This window comes from Akanthomyces muscarius, chromosome 1 (genome assembly GCF_028009165.1).
Source record: "Akanthomyces muscarius strain Ve6 chromosome 1, whole genome shotgun sequence".
Lineage (NCBI taxonomy): Eukaryota > Fungi > Ascomycota > Sordariomycetes > Hypocreales > Cordycipitaceae > Akanthomyces > Akanthomyces muscarius.
The window spans coordinates 5,312,293-5,328,647 of NC_079241.1; the positions used below are offsets into that span (position 1 = coordinate 5,312,293).

At 53.0% G+C, this 16,355-nt stretch overlaps 6 protein-coding genes across 6 annotated transcripts; 4 read left to right on the plus strand and 2 right to left on the minus strand.

Annotated features, from left to right (window-relative positions):
* Positions 1 to 573: 573 nt before the first annotated feature.
* On the plus strand, positions 574 to 2,145 carry LMH87_006796 (uncharacterized protein; the record flags this gene model as incomplete). Its single annotated transcript, XM_056204738.1, has 4 exons — positions 574 to 629; positions 678 to 1,731; positions 1,802 to 1,963; positions 2,017 to 2,145. The coding sequence occupies 4 exons, from the start codon at positions 574 to 576 to the stop codon at positions 2,143 to 2,145; spliced, it is 1,401 nt and encodes a 466-aa protein (XP_056060065.1).
* A 715-nt stretch (positions 2,146 to 2,860) lies between these two features.
* Positions 2,861 to 4,294, minus strand: LMH87_006797 (uncharacterized protein; the record flags this gene model as incomplete). Its single annotated transcript, XM_056204739.1, has 4 exons — positions 2,861 to 3,033; positions 3,091 to 3,286; positions 3,343 to 3,645; positions 3,698 to 4,294. The coding sequence occupies 4 exons, from the start codon at positions 4,292 to 4,294 to the stop codon at positions 2,861 to 2,863; spliced, it is 1,269 nt and encodes a 422-aa protein (XP_056060066.1).
* A 4,390-nt stretch (positions 4,295 to 8,684) lies between these two features.
* LMH87_006798 (uncharacterized protein) lies at positions 8,685 to 10,533 on the plus strand (the record flags this gene model as incomplete). Its single annotated transcript, XM_056204740.1, has 2 exons — positions 8,685 to 10,221; positions 10,274 to 10,533. 2 exons carry the CDS (start codon positions 8,685 to 8,687, stop codon positions 10,531 to 10,533), a joined length of 1,797 nt encoding a protein of 598 aa, XP_056060067.1.
* A 369-nt stretch (positions 10,534 to 10,902) lies between these two features.
* Positions 10,903 to 12,348, minus strand: LMH87_006799 (uncharacterized protein; the record flags this gene model as incomplete). Its single annotated transcript, XM_056204741.1, has 3 exons — positions 10,903 to 11,184; positions 11,242 to 11,524; positions 11,582 to 12,348. 3 exons carry the CDS (start codon positions 12,346 to 12,348, stop codon positions 10,903 to 10,905), a joined length of 1,332 nt encoding a protein of 443 aa, XP_056060068.1.
* A 479-nt stretch (positions 12,349 to 12,827) lies between these two features.
* LMH87_006800 (uncharacterized protein) lies at positions 12,828 to 13,721 on the plus strand (the record flags this gene model as incomplete). The annotated part of the gene is made up of 3 exons (XM_056204742.1): positions 12,828 to 13,006; positions 13,068 to 13,085; positions 13,151 to 13,721. The coding sequence occupies 3 exons, from the start codon at positions 12,828 to 12,830 to the stop codon at positions 13,719 to 13,721; spliced, it is 768 nt and encodes a 255-aa protein (XP_056060069.1).
* Positions 13,722 to 14,128: 407 nt separating this feature from the next.
* On the plus strand, positions 14,129 to 15,917 carry LMH87_006801 (uncharacterized protein; the record flags this gene model as incomplete). The annotated part of the gene is made up of 4 exons (XM_056204747.1): positions 14,129 to 14,347; positions 14,401 to 14,652; positions 14,707 to 15,725; positions 15,836 to 15,917. 4 exons carry the CDS (start codon positions 14,129 to 14,131, stop codon positions 15,915 to 15,917), a joined length of 1,572 nt encoding a protein of 523 aa, XP_056060070.1.
* Between the last annotated feature and the right edge of the window lie 438 nt (positions 15,918 to 16,355).

Sequence of the window (16,355 nt, forward strand, 5' to 3'; positions counted from 1 at the left end):
TAGGCGTTAATGCACGCGGAAATGCATCCGATATTCTAGGTACCATGTCCGTGGCCCTCCGTCTCGTGGCCTTGGTAGGCAGGTATCGAACGCGCCAACTACTGGATGATTCCATACCTACGGACTCGGTAAATTTATATAAACCGGCCTTGAACTCACTGCTGACCGCGTCTATCGCGATCCATTCTCTGCAGCCCAAAGCATCTCTTTCCCCTGGGCCTCTTGTGATCCGTCCCGCTAGCGTACTCGTTCTCGGACCTGGCAATTACCTGGCAGAGCTGGACGGCTGGCGACCTGCAGCACTAAAATTGCACCCCTCCTTGGCTCTGCTCCACTACAAATTAGCCCCTAGTTTTTTCTGCACTTCGTTTTTCATCTCGACTTGTTCTCCAGCTTTCATCCTGCTCGCAATCCTGAGGCCTATTTATCTCACTCAAGGCCCGCCCATTCCAGGCTTGCTCTCCTTGCATCTAGAACATTGAGTCATTCACTTGATTCTGTCGATTCGTCCCCAATCGCAGTGTTCTGCTTTTATAACCCCCCCTTGGGAAAATCAACATTCTAGCCGTCACAATGGGTGCGATCTACTATCTCATGCATCCTAACCAGCTGCGTTCCATTATCCAATGGTACGTTCACTAGGCTATTCTATTGAGCAAATCGCTGACGTCTTTTAGGAAGCTCTGGCATGACCCCGTTCACAGGCGCGACACCAGCAAGGAGTCCGCCAACCTCAAGGAGTGCTTCCGCTATCTCAACATGACAAGCCGCAGTTTCGCCATGGTCATTCAGGAGCTGAACCCCGAGCTCCTCGTGCCTGTCGCCCTCTTCTATCTCGTTCTCCGAGGCTTGGATACAATCGAAGATGACATGGCGATTCCTCTCGACAAAAAGACCCCCATGCTGCGCAACTTCCACGAGACCATGGAAATTGACGGCTGGCAGTTCCACGGGAGCAAAGAGAAAGACGCCGAGCTGCTCGAACACTTTGACGTCGTCATTACCGAGCTGAAACAGCTCAAGCCCCAATACTACGAAATTATCAAGGACCTTACTCTCAAGATGGGCAACGGCATGGCAGACTACGCCGCCGACACCGACAAGATCGAGAACGGTCTGCAAACGGTTGAGGACTACGAGCTTTACTGCCACTATGTCGCTGGCCTTGTCGGCGAGGGTCTGACCAGACTATTTGTCACCTCCGAATTGGCCAACCCTAAGCTCGCTGAGCGACCCTCCTTGACAGAGTCCATGGGCCAGTTCCTGCAAAAGACCAACATCATCCGTGATATCCACGAGGACTGGGTTGATGCCCGTCGCTGGTACCCCAAGGAGATCTGGAGCAAGCACGTTGACAAGTGGGAGGACCTCTTTGAGCTTTCCAAGCGCGAGCAAGCCCTCAACTGCATTTCCGAAATGGTGCTCGACGCCCTCAAGCACGCCGAGGAGTGCCTCTTCTACATGGCCGGCATGCGTGACCAGAGCTGCTTCAACTTTGTCGCGATTCCCCAGACCATGGCCATTGCCACCCTCGAGCTCATCTTCCGCAACCCCGCCATCCTCGAGCGCAACGTCAAGATCACCAAGGGCGATGCCTGCCAGATCATGCTCGAGTCGACACAAAATCTCTTCACAGTGTGCGAAGTCTTTCGCAGATATGTGCGCCGCATTCATAAGAAGAACGATCCTCGCGACCCCAACTTCCTGGCCATCAGCGCCCGCTGCGCCAAGGTATGTTCACAGCAATTCCTAACCAATTCCTTTTTGTCGTTGGTCGATCCGTGTACTGACATTATCGCAGATTGAGCAGTTTATCGAGACGCTGTACCCCAAGCAGGACCCAGCCAAGCTGAACGCTACGAACAAGAAGAGACAAATGGACGAGCCCACTGCGGACCCCGGCGAGGGCTTCGTCCTGTGGATGGTTGTCCTCCTGTCGCTTGGCTTCATGGCTCTCGTCATGGTAAGTTCTACTGCGTATTTAACGTCACATCAATGGCTGACAGAAATATCAAGGTCGGTATTGCCTGGTTCTTTGGTGCCGACTTTTCCTCGACATTCTCCGACGTGAAGAAGCTGTGGACCAGTCTCGACGCCCCCAAACCTCCCCAACCTCTCGCCGGTGCTGGTCGCGACGAGTTGTAGGACATTTGTACACTACACGCGTTGCGAATTTGTTTCTTCTTCAACCCCCCATTATATCGGCCGTTCGAGACGTCATTATATACGCATCACATATCATGCGAGTTGTTTCTGTGGCTGCGGACTAGTGCTGCAGCGGGCCACCCTTTTTTTTAACGAGACTAATCATACTACTAATGCCATTCTTATACCCTGTCCCTGGGCTGCGCTACTTTCGTGAGTATTCTTTTAGTGATATGTTTAAATTTGTTAGCACGGATGTCAAATTGCAATTCAGTCCTTTCATGACTGTGGTTGTGCCGAAGAAGTGCTTATATCAACCTTGCTCTTAGCCTGCTCTTACGGGCGGGCACGACTTGGCGTTGCTCTTGGTTCATTTATTCAAGGCGGCTCTGTGTCGAAAAGCAGACAGATATATATCTTCATGTTGTAAGCTATAGTTTTTTTTCTTCATAAGCTTTTTGTTTCTTATTCAAGATGCGCGACTCTTCAATTGTTCAATTTTTATTGGTCCTTTGATGCATTCTCATTGATTTGCCTGTAAAACGCGATTATATAACTGGGACGACGCGTTTGCGTGGCAGTATTTACATGTCTGAAGCGAATAAGTAACAAAAAGATGTACAAAAGGATGGAAACGGCAATTCCCGAGAGAGATCGGCTCTGCTAGCACTCGCTGTGACCCTGGAAACCGCCTACTTCTTTCTTTGCCTCCTCTCTATTTACTACCATTGTTGGCAATGAGGGGTGTGGTTCCCTGAGCGTTGCCGCGCACAGCAGCGCCGGTCTTGCCAGCGAGGTTCTCCATGAGGTTTTCAACCTGGTTGGGGGTTTCCATCTGCTTCTGCAGCCCCATCAAGTAGGCAGAAAGGCCGGCGACGTGGGGTGAAGCTATGTCAAATGTTAGCAAGCCAGCTCATGAATGAGCGAAGATCGGGGGCACAGTACCCATGCTAGTTCCGCTGAGAACATTTGTATCCTGGTCGTTCTTAATCCCGACGCTGAGGATGTCAACACCAGGAGCAAAAATGTCGACGGATTGACCAAAGTTGGAGAAGCTGGCCTTGGCATCGTTCTTGGCATCGATGGCGCCGACGGTGATGGCAGCGCGGGCAGAAGCAGGGGAGGTATTGCCTGCGTTTTGCTACAAAAATGTACGTTAGTAAACCTATTTTCCTTTGGCGTATGGTTACCACTTACGTTCTCGTTGCCAGCAGCCACAACGGGAACAATGCCAGCGGCAGCAAGCTGCTGAATGGCACTGTTGACAGCGTCAGAGCGCGAACCGCCCAACGACATGTTCATGACGGCCTTGCCAGCGAGGCCCTTTTTCTTGACATCGGCCATGACAAAGTTCAGGCCCTGAAGGACACCAGAGTTGGCACCGCCACCATCCTTGCCCAGGACCTTGACGCCCATGAGCTGAACTTTCTTGGCGACGCCAAAGGTAGCACCACCAATAGTACCAGCGACATGTGATCCGTGACCATTCTCATCAGTGTTCTTAGCGGGTTAGCACAGTTGCGAAGAAATAAAGCTCCCGGGTTAGACTTACGACTCGATCGACAAAGTTGGCAGCAAAAGTAGCACGGCCTTCAAACTGGGTGTGGGTGGCGCGAATGCCAGTGTCGACAATATAAGCCGTGATACCTTCGCCGGCAGACTCGTCGTAGACATAATTTTTGCCGCCAGCCTGGTCGTGGGAGAGGCGAACGAGGCCAGGTGGGGCGTTGATCTGTGCAATTACAGCCTGGGTGTGAACCTTTGCGTCGGCCTCAATGTAAGCGACTTCGTTGGAGTTGTGCATTTCCATGAACATGTCGTCGTCGGCGTCAAGGACACTGGCACGCCATGTGTTCATGCTGAGTGACATGACTTCAGTGGAGAGAGGCTTGCCGTCGAGACTACGCTTGCCGAGATTGCGCTTCTTGAGGGAGGCGGCAAAAGACGCCTCCATTGCGTCGATAGCCTTGGACTCGAAGGTGTTGTTGTACACGACAATATAGCGGTTGGGGATGATGCTGGCGACTTTGACATCTTTGTTCTTGATGGGGAGTCTAAATCCAGTCGAATCGGGAGAGTTGACGGGAGCCGCGGCAGCAAGGCCGAGAAGCAAAAGCATGGACGTGACAAAGAAGTTTGATTGCGTCATGATGAAGCAGATGCTGAATAAAGTAGCGTAGTCGGGTTGGGGGAGTCTCGGATGAAGAAATTGTTGCCGTATAAGAAGAATCACAAAGAGCTTGTGCGCGAAGGTAAATGAAATAAGACAGCCTCGTAAAAGAATGAAGAAAGATGAATGAAAGAAAGACCAAGAATAGATTGAAGAGTTGTTGGCCCAGCCAAACACAACAGAGTAAAATGAAAGAGAGGCCTGCCAAAGACTCTACAGAGGACAAAGGACAAAGAAGACGCGGCAAGAAGAGCGAGGCTGCATGAGGGTAGGCGGATTAGAAATAGAGAAGAAAACGGGAATAGCTGTAAAATGCCAAGGCCTGCACGCCCAAAGCAGAAGCAATGGTCGCAGGGGGCACGCGGACATCTGAAGTTGTGAAGCACGACTCCGTCTACTGGAAACAGCCTTGGGTGTCTTTCTGGGGGTCGAAGCAGAGTGAGACTGGTATTGGCGTGCAGTGGGCCGGTCAAGGGGCCAGACAAAGCCGGATGGGCGCCTCTGCACAAAGGGGAAAAGGGAATTATCGTACGCATGCTGGCTAATAATAACAAAGCACCAGGGTAGTCCAAAACCTGCGCCCGACGCACAGAGAGCCATTGCTAGCCAACTAGCCAAAGCATTAGCCGCTGGGCGGCGGGTGGGTGTTGTTCAGTGGTGCGACGTCCCCGACCTGTAAGTGTGTGGCTTTCGTGTCGGAGTGTCGTCGTTAGTTCGATGGCGCCCCCCCCCCCCCCGAATCCTTGTCCACTGGGCGATGGGGGGCTACCAAGCTGCAGGGCCGGGAGATGGAGCTAGCCAATAAACAGCAACAGCAATTGGTCAGAGGACGATGCGGGCCACCTGTCAGAGGCTACGGGACGGAGGGTTTCGCATACAGGACGCGGATGCCCATCTCAAACGACTTGGCATCCAGGGGTGGTTCAGCAAGAGGGGTTCCTACCGACAGATTGTCGGAGCCGGATGGCAGCCAAGATTCATTGCTGGTGGCATTTGCATTAATTCGTATTACCCGGGGATACTCCCACACCCCGTAGTGCGGTGCACGCTTGGCGCCCGCCTGGGAGGTCGCACAAGTGATTGGCTGTGACGGAGCACGCTGTGCCTTGCTGGACCCCAGCGTGTTTGGGCGCCTACGTATTACTGATGGAATGATTGGCTGTCGACAAAGTGCAGGCTACTGGTCCTGTTGATGGAATCGAAATTGCAGGTGAGTGGAAGTGCATTGTGAAGGAAGAGATTTGATATATCAAAGCACTTTGGGAAGATGTGAAAAAGGTCAAACGCTGGCTGGCCTGGCAGGCGGCAGCCGTCCCAGGTGGTCGTACTGTGTCGCTAGCACGGCCTACACTGGGCTGCTCAACTGGCCGGTTCAGAGTCCGAAATAGCATTGAAAGCCAAATGCCATTCACCTGTGCTTACGAGGTATGCATGTTTCTGCCAGTGCGATTTAGGGTTTCTGTTTGATAAAACAGCGCATGGATTTAGAGATCAGTAGACCTGTGGTGCAGCGAGCCTTGCTCGTATAGCCTGATGGTATTCAACATGTGCCAGCAACAAGACTGCTTCATGCAGTTGCCGAGATTTTGTCAGCAGAGACAACGCTGGAGGATCAGCAGGGATGTCTGGTTCATGCTATACTGTACTGATAGTTGAGATGAAAACAACTAGCCAGCTGTGACTGTAACTCTCTAGTGTCTCGAGTTTATGGGGGCCGTTGGCCGATTCCTCACCAACGCCCACCTCAACGGCCAACGCCCACTTCGCACAGCTTTTTTTTAATTGCTGCTCGGTATAGATTTTAGGACGCGCGCAGTCCGAATCCGTAACAAGTCATTTTCAAGCCCCTTTCATTTTATATCGTTAACATCTCCAGATCAGTGGCTAAATGTTTTCGACTTATGTATGAAGCATGTCGCCGATGGCGAGCTAAGAAAACAGTGCCAAGCCGCTTTCCTTGAATGCGAAACTCTGCCCTTACAAGCCTGAGAAATATTATCACGAGCCAACTAGCTACACATTACGTTTTGGCTGAATGGGGTGATTTTAGCATGGGACGCAGCCTCACAGCCTAGGTCTATAGTACACACGCTGCTAATTGACGCAAGACACCTACAATGACCAGCCGTGTCGCAGGTAATCGGGACCGGACCTCGGCAGAGAGGCAGACCGACGAGTAATAAAATGTGACGCGGGTAGCAGCTGGTTTTGCTGCACTTGTTTCAACGTTGCGTAAGAAGCGACTCTATTGCTGTGTGGCTGCGAAATCGGCGACAGAACCTGCTACACCTCTATCGCACTACTATATCTGTTAATAACCCGACCGAAACAAGCTTAATAGAAGAAGAACCCAGCTTCTGTGCTGTTTTAACAATCTGGCACAAGACCTATCAGTTATAGCAAGTGTGAAAGTTGTGGTTATCCACGATGCTCTTGTTCCTGACCTAGCACTGTGACCTTGGAAGATGTAAGGCGAGGTTCAGACACCCAGCGAGCTCCCTTTGCCTCTAGCTAGGATCTCAAGGCGTGAAATATGCAATAAAATCAATGACAAGTTGGTAGCAAGTGCAAGTAATTTCATAAAAGAAAATCTAAGAGCGTCAAAGAGAATAGCTACAGCTTGGGTTGCTGGAGTGAGCAGTATCATCACGTCGCTACTTATCAGCAGCATCTGGAGTCTGTAAGCCGAGGACGAAATGCTGATCGGGACCTGGCGTACCTATACATACACGTGAGGTGCTTGGATGGGACAGCGCGTGACGACGTATGGTGTCATCGCTCAGGAGCGATAAGTAGGACGTCGAGGAAATGCAACTAGAGCGAGCGGTACTTTGGGATAAGCCATGGAGATGATAGTCTGCGATGATGAATTGAAGTATCATGACGCTGTTTGCAGTCCCGGTACCAGTTCCGGCCCATCGCAGCGAGCGTTCATGGAAACGATACGGAGTGGGGATGAGACAGCGGAGAGGCGCTATTGGAGTTGCACGTTTGGGAGCAAAAGGCACAGAAAAAAAAGAAATTAGCCGATCAGGTCTTGGTGTATTGGGGGAAAGAAATGCCGTGCGGGGAGCAGACTCGGTGAGGTGCTCATGATTGAATCAAGTAGCATGCAGCTAACTACCTAACAAGTACAGGCGGGTGTACCAAGTGGGCGTCATCATCAGATCTTGCCCGATGGGGCGCAACCAAGGCAAAAAGGCGGGAGCATCGCTGGGCATCATCGCCGAGACCCAGGCGGTGTCGACGAAGCCGGTCCAGCATCGAGTTGGGTACTGCCTACTTACCTAACTAGTACCTACTTACTGTAGATAAGGTATGCAGATATTTGGGCGTTTTATTGGGCATCATTTACAGCTGATAGGACAACTGGCGGCGCCCAAAGCTTGCGAGGCCACTTGGCCGCGTAGAACAGCTCCCAGGGTCCCCTTCCTGGCCGACTGGCCCCTCTGGCAGGCCGCTAACGGCACCATCACCCGCCTAAACCCGCCTGTAGACCCTTCCGTCCCGGCGGCGTGCAGGACCCGTGCAGCGTCCGCAGCGCCACCGCAGCAGCGCCGGTCCCTCCCCAAACTGGAACACTCTCTCCACCTGCAGATGCCCAGATTTTGCCGTGTTTCTTTAATTTCAACCCATTGCCCAATTTCACCGTCTCTCTCCCTTTGATACGTTTCTGTTTCCGGGGGGTTTCTTTTTTGGTGTTGCTGCACCTCCTTCTCTCGTCGCATCGACTGCATTCTCTCGACGATTTTAAATTTCTCCTCATCGTGGGCCGTATCGAGTCAGCCGGAGCTTCTAGGCTCGAACCATCGTCGTCGACGTGCACCTTTCTGCCATTGCGTGGTCTAATTGCAGCACCGCCAGCGCCTGCCTGTCTCGCCGCCGCCGCCGCCGAAAGACCTCATTTTAAACAATCGAGATAAAAGCCCACCTTGCCGCCCTGCGACTGAAACCGCGCTGCCCTTGCGGCAGATTCTGCGTTCCATCGACGCTCGGCTGCGCAAAAGAATTCCAAGACACGCCATCTGCACCAGGCGCAATTACATTCGCCCGCCCATTGCGCCACCACAAATCCCTTCGCCCATCACGCTCGCTACGAAATTAATTGCCACCAGCAACCTGATAAGGTGGCTAATAAGCCTTGGCTCGATATTCGCCGCCGGGTTTTCCATGTTTTTCTCCTTCGGCATCGTTTGAATTTATTCTCGCTATAGATTCTCCTCGTCGTCTCAACCCTGCCTTGGAATCCTGCCCTCCCTCGTCATCCGGCCCTTGGAGCCCTCGTGCTCCTCTCTGATCTCCCGCTCGTGACTGACATGCTCTGCTCCTCTCTCTTGCAGTGCGCTCGCCTTGTTTCTTGTGTTGCATCATGGCCGACCGCTGCCCCCTCGATCGCGACCCCATCAAGAGCGACATCTCGCCTCTTGTAGACAGCCGCCAAACAGAATGCCAATCAGGAAGCCCGCCCGATCACTTCACGACTCGCCTACCATACAGGCTCACGCCGGTCGCATCGAGTGTATTGGATTCCCCTCCTGCTGCAGGCCCTCGCGAAAGTCCCGACGCGAAAATATTCCAAGAGCCCGCCTCTCCCTTGGTGCCTCCAGTGCGACCAAGCAGCACGCCGTATCCGTTTGCCGACACCAAAGAAACGACATGCTCCAATACTCTCGACTTTACAATTGCTATCGCTTCAAACAGAGTCCCCACGTCTCCAGCCGCCGATGACACTCGTGACGAGAGACGACCCGTGAGCTATTTCGCCATTGCCCCAATCGAAGTCCACGAAGCTATTCTCGACCACCTCTTTGGAGTATGCGCGCCCGTCTCCCGAAGGTCTGGGCTGTGGTCACCCAACGCAGCCAGAGGCCTGGGCACGGCGATTCGCTCCTCAAGGAGACGAGAGATGACCGAGTTGGCCCTCGTCGACCCCACATGGAGAATATTGGTACAGCAGAGGCTGTACCGCCACATCAAGTTGAAAGGCACCATCAGCTCCATCAACCAGGCTGTCATGCATTTTGCTGGTCGTGAACACCTTGCCGACTATGTCAAGCATATCGAGATATGGTTCCCAGTGTTTCAGCCACGTCATGGGCCTCTGGCACTCTCCAATACATCCATGTTGCCCAGTCTGAGAAGTGATCTGTCGACTGCGACTTACACTTTACCAGGAGACAACTGCACTCTGGAAGATGTCTTCCTGTTTGTTTCTAGCGTCTTGCCGCAGGTCAAAATTCTGACGCTCGAAGGTGGTGAACGTCGAAAAGCGCCCAAGGTTATGCACTACCATAGTAACCGCTACGGCCTCGACGGTGGGCCAACTTTACCAGTTGTCCACTCCATAACCACCCTGGTCACCAAAGGCCAGTGGAACCTGATGCGAGGCCACTGTGATTTTGTCTCCATTCTTGGCGCTCTTCCAAATATAGAGGAGTGGCAGGGTGCGTACAGCAAGCCCAAATCAAAGAGCTACATTACTGTATCTCAATTTATGCCGTACATGCCGGCAAATATCAAGCATCTCAGCCTGTGTCTTGAGAATGACTACAGGCGAGAGGCTCTTGTGCCTGCTTTTTATGCCAAGGCAGCCCAGCAAACGCACATCTGTACAGTTCTTGCGAAGATCATGCCAAGGCTTGAGCAGTTTTCCTACACGGGCCGTGTATGTCATAACTTTTTCGAAGTTGCTAATCAAAGTGCCATGGCGCCATCAAGTCGGCTCCGATCAATCGACGTGACGCTCAAGAATTGCTGTCGACATTCCGACCTCTTCCACGACTCTGGCTCCGGCATCCAAGACATGGGGTTCATCGAGGCATTCGAAAAGTTGGTCATTTCTGGCATTAGATCTCTAGCCCACTACCAGCGGGTTGAGTATTTGAGAATTCGATTCGTTGATCTGGGTCCGTATTTACATTACCAGCCTTGTTGCCATCCCTACTAACTTGACAGCAGACTCGATTCTACCCGCATTGAACCCTTTCTTTTTATATCAACGCGGCGAATGCAGCGGAGTCTGGAGTAATAAAATCATTCACGAAATGGCGAGAGCTCGGCCAGGCACCAGGTTTCTCGACTTGAGCGACACATTTGGCAACATATCATACACCAAAGAAGGGCGTATTGTCATTTCACCGGAGTACCCTCGCACGCGCATCACCTCCCTGAAGATTGCCAACTATCAAATCTTTTCGAACCGCACAGTGATTGTTTGAGCTGCGACACATGCGCAGCTGAAAACCTCACAAACAATTAAGAGACCACAATTGCATATACATCGGCGTTGGATTTGCTTTATACCCTTGTTTTAGAAAGTCGGCATAGCGCTATGTGCGGCGAAGAGGCTGCATATTTATCAATCTTGCCCAAAGGTCGCCATGCAGGCAAGTTAATATTTTTGTTTATTATTTGGAATTTGGGCGACGCGGCTATTTGACCAGTTGCTTGGATTATACCCTATTGCAACTAATCACGTACACGAAGGGTCGAATGGCGATACATATCAAGGAATTACACTTCATCGTAATAAACAAGTTTTGATACACTGGCCTGGCTAAGATGCCTTCTGGCCGTGCTGCTATTTCCTACTCCGTATGCGTCTTCTCGTGAAACAAAGGCCCTTGTGCTCCATCACTAATGATGATACCTAATATCCAGCAGTTGACGAAGAAAAAGCCGAGTGAAGTCAACCACAGCCCAGGCACAAATGTGCTCTTTCCGAGGAATTCGAGCTCGTAGCCCTGTTGCAGCCAAGCGCCCTGCGCAACAACCCACAGCAACAAGGCCGAAATTCCTAGTTTGGGTTTCCGCAGCAGAGATGAGCCGGGGAGATAAAGCGGCAGAAAGATCATGTACCAGAGGAAATACTAGCCCCAATCATTAGTAAAGCAGTGAAAGCAGGGGCATGCGCTGCAAAAACGTACTTGGGACGTGCAGACCTTGTTGAAGGTGACAAAAGCAAACGTCTGCGCCATCATGGATGTGGCAAGGTCTCTCTTGGCCAGCACGAGCGGGATCAGCACGCACGACAGGAGAAGTTGGGGCACAAATGCCAGCGACTCGGTGTGTAGCGACTCGGCCGGGGCGGAGCCAGCCGGTGTCGCAGAGTTGATGTACAAAAGCATGTTGTATGGTGAGAAGTTGTGCCGATGGTCAATACGAGTGAAATGATGAAAGTACGTGTGTACCAGGAACGGAGTCCCATAGCTATCAACCGAGGGTCAGGTCAAGGAACGAAAGAGCGAAGGGTGAACAAAAACATACATCGAGTACATGAGCACATTGAGCGCCATAAACGTAGACAGGCTAACGACTGCCAGCTTGACACGCGCGACCGTCACGAAGTTGATCGCCGCCTCCACCAACGACGGGCTCTTCTTGGTCTCGTTGGCCGGAGCAGCACCACCACGCATCCTCTCCTCGTCCATCCACCACACAATCGCCGGCGCATAAATAAATGGGTAAATCTTGAAGTGCACGCCCAGCCCCAGCACCGCGCCCGCGAGCGCCACCCTCTTGCGCTGCACCGCCCACAGCAGCGCCATAGTCAGCACGCCCAGCAGGCCCTCGGCGCTGCCGCGCGTGCTGATGGTGGCGACCATGGGGTTCCAGAGCCAGATGGCCGCGAACGCGCCCGCGCGGCGCGCCGTCAGGCCTCTGCCGCGCAGGAGCCGCACGGCTAGCCAGCCCGCCACGAGGTCGGCGAGCGCAAAGACGACCTTGCCAAACTCGAAGAGGCGGCGGTGCGCGGTGGGCACGAGCAGCCAGGCGAGCAGGGGCGTGTAGCGGTAGGTGTCGCGCGCGTAGGGGCTCTCGCCGGCGGCGACGAAGCGCGCGGCGTCGGTGAAGACGAGGTAGTCAATGTCGGTGTACTTGACGGCCGAGTGGGCGTCTTGCCACATGCCGTAGAGGAGCAGCGCGATGCGCAGGACGGCGGCGATGGAAAAGAGCGGCACGGGGTCGAACAGCGCGTACAGTGCACCGAGGCCGCTGCCACCGCTGTTGGCGGAGACGGCTGCTGGATTTGCCATTTGATGTCGAGGGTGTTGTATACAGCTGTATGGGTATGCCGTGTGCTCAGTTGGTGGTGATGAGCTGTTCAGTGGTGATGCGAGTGAGACATGCTGTGTCGGCCCCAGGGCACAATCAGGCTGTGCGTTTCCAATTGCGGCCGATTAATTTATAAGAATTCAAGGATGGATACAGCCAAGAAGTATCGTGCCGCCTTGGAAAGGGAGATGAACTTCGGTGGATGTTGTCGCGTGTCTAGACTGCCCCCAGCTCCCCTTTTCGAAGCTCTTCACCTTCTGAGATCCAGATCCACACCAGCCCCAGGCTTGCGGCCCGCCAGTCGCCAGAACTTTTCCCAGCTTGCACCAGCTCCACTCCGAGCCTACTTTTCAAGATCCTGCATCAATCTAATAAAAGACCGTCTATATCCATCCTTATCAATTGTAGGAAACTCGTTATTTATATCTCATTTTATTCTTATCCTTTTTTATCCTGCAATATGTCGGCCGTTGGTGTCAAGCGGGATCACAATGGCCGTGCTAAGGCCGTGGCTGATGGCCCGCGCGGCCGTTTTCACGACATGTTTGAGGGTTTCCGCGACGAGCTGGACCAGCACCACGACAGACGCGAGCGCCTTGTCAAAGTCTCGAGAGACGTAACAGCACAAAGTAAAAAGATGTACGTTATTTACACGGCTGTCCCTGGTATTTAGGAACTCTCCTGCTAACACTACACCCAGCATTTTTGCACTACAAAGGTACACACCACCAGCAAACAAGTCTCGCCCACCTACTCAGCCATATTAACCAATGTACGCAACAGAGTCAAGGAACTCAACAAAGAGCTACCGCCCAATATCCAAAAGGACATGGACACCAGGATAGCCGAAATAGCCACGCTGCTCGGGTCCATCGCGCCGGACCTGCAGTCCATCAACCGCTACCGCTACCAGTCCTCCATGCGGTGCCTCGAGGAGCTCGTCGAGGCGCTGTCCTTTGCGCACTACCTGCGCCACCAGACGCTCATCACCCCGGAGCAGACGCAGGCCGCCGTGCCGGCCGACGTCCGCCTCACCGAGTACGACTACATGTATGGCGTCTTTGACCTGTTTGGCGAGCTGATGCGCTTCGCCACCATCACGACGGCGCAGACCGGCCAGCTGCTGGGCGACCACGGCCGCACGCTGCTTAGCGACATGCAGGAGCTGGGCTGCGCGTACGAGATGATGCGTGACGTGCCGACGAGGGACTACCGCAACAAAGTCGAGGCCATGCGCCAGAGCGTCAAGAAGGTGGAGAAGCTGGGCTACGGCCTCGTCGTTCGCGGCAGCGAGCGGCCCAAGGGATGGGTTCCGGACATGAAGGAGGATATTGCTGATCATGGATCTCCATAGGCATGTATGAACTTTGCTTGATAAAAGAAAGTCATGTACGATAGCTACCGTTTGCATAAACAGCCGATTCAATTCACTTCGTTGGCTCCGTGTTGGTGCCGAGGTTGCCAGCTGGCATAGTGTCGACACAAACGAACAAGCCGCTTTCTTTCTTCTCCTTTCGGCGCACTTCCAAGCGCACATCTTTTCTCGCCATCCGCGTTTTCCCTTCTCTTCGCCTATTACGATCTCAAACAAAACTTCAATTCTTCCACTGCCGCGCTTTTGCCTTTTCATCTCTTGACTTACAACAGCTTACAGCTTCAGAGCAACCTTCCGATTTCTTCGGCATTCATTCTTCCACCATCGAACTCGCTCCCACTTCGGCCCTCACAGGCCAATACGCTAAAGGCATACCGTCTTCCACAATGCCGCCCACAGAAGATCTAGCGGTGGTCGAGGATGAAAGGACTGAGAGCTTTTCAAGGCGGACAACCTTTTACGTCAACCATGAGTGGGAAGCTGGCGCTAAATCCGGGCAGGGCACCTACATCCGAGGTCAGATGTATGTCGAGAGCCTCGAGCCCCTGAAAAGAACACAAAAATGGCCCATAATTCTCATTCATGGTGATTATCACTCCAGTCAGGTTGTCATTCTAAGGTCCATCCACATGATACCAGCGGGCTAACAAAACGGCAGATCTGGCTCACCAAACCCAACGGAGACCCCGGCTGGGCCTCGTATTTCGTGGGCAAGGGCTTCCACGTCTACCTCGTCGATCTGCCAGCTACCGGAAAATCGAACAATCTGACTCGCGAAGCGATAAGTAATGCAGAGATCAAAAGCATCAAGGCCTCCCAGATTGAAAGAGAAGTGACCGCAACGGAGCGTTTCAACCACATCGACAACCTTCGTTGGCCAACTGCTCTGAAACATGACAAATGGCCAGGCGTAAGTCCGATATCAGCCTCCCCGTTGCCTGCGGCGTCCGCTAATTCATACTAGACTGGCATGAGAGGCGATAGAATTTTCGACAGATACTGCGCCTCTTTGACATCGCTCGTCTTTTCACCCGAAGAGCGGCAGACGCTCGCTCAAAATGCGCTCAGGAGCCTGCTTAAGGTTACCAAGAAAGCCATTCTCATCGGCGAAGGCACGGGTGCAACGGCATCATGGCTTGCGGCCGATGTCGAGCCCGCGTTTGTGGCGGGCGTAGTTGCTGTCGAGCCGCCAGGCCCGCCCTTTTGCGACGCGACTGTTGAACAAAAAGGCAAGCGCAAGTTTGATTCTTACACCTCGTTCAACCCGAATCGTCTCAAATACGGCCTGTCCACCATTCCTCTCACGTATAGCCCTGCCGCTCGACCAGAGTCGCTTCCGAGCGAGGAGACGACGGGATGGCATCCGTTGGACCTGGCTCTATTTGTCCACACAGACACCGGGAAGGCCATGGTCCTTCAGTACAGCTCAGAGAATATGCCTGTCGGCTTCCATTTTCTGAAACAAATCACGCATCAGGACGGCGAAATGCACATCCGAAAACTCAGCAGCTTATCAAAGGTGCGCCATGTCATATTTACTGGCGAGGCAAGTTCTCATTCGGCCTATGACGGTTCAACGCTGCACTTCATGCAGCAGGCCGGTCTTACGGTTGACTGTGGCTTCTTGGAGAGATATAAGACGACTGGAAACGGCCACCTGATGTTTCTGGAGACGAATAGCGATGAGGTTGCCGCGCACATTATGCGTTGGATACAAAACAAGGCAGGCCAAGTGGACGGACCAGTCCCCGTAGCTGAATCAGAGGCGACCATGATATCTACTACCGTGCCGTCTGCTGAGATCATCGACGTGGATCAGCAGTTTGGCAGATTCCCCAAGAGAGCTAGACAAGCGGCTCCCCGACCCTCAGAGCCACTTTTAGCTTATGGAAACGAAGGTCATCTTATCGACTTGACCGATGAGCCTCAGCTTCCTCTTGATGACCGCGTCAACAAGACTATGCACACTGCCTCTAGAGCAGAGTATGTGCTGTCTCCTACATCGAGCTCAGTCTTCCCACGCCTCGGTGAAATGCCGCCGCCGCCGCTGCCGAGTTGGATTATTGCGCCGAAGACTCCTGCTCGAAAACCAGCGACGCCCCGGGGAACCGATGCCAAAATACAGGGACACGAGCTCTCTTCAAGGGACTCCGAGCTTTACACATCTCCTGGTAACTTTAATCAAGGTTATGTCTCGGTCTCTTCTTCAAGTCCAGAGCGAGCGCAAGTACAGTCTCTACAGCTCGTCTCGAAGCAACTTGGAATCGGTGGCCCTGGCACCTATGAGCCAAAGAATTCCCAACCCAGCCACGGCAATATCAACAAGTCGATAGCGCATCCGGCAGCAGACTCTTATCGCAAGAGTATGGCGAAATATCTCAGCCCCCCAGCCGCTGCGATTCCTCAACAGACAGGCTTCAAACGAAACGGAATTAGGGTTTCTGGGAGCCACGAGTCAAAGGGGCCGCAACCAAAGCATGACAACTTTTACACGCCCCCAGAGTATTCTAGCTGTGACCCTCTTCAAGATCTCTTCTCAGAACTTCCGCCCCCGATACCCGCTCAAGTTAATCCTGAAAAGACGGGCTTCATGCGGAACGACCTCGATGTTGA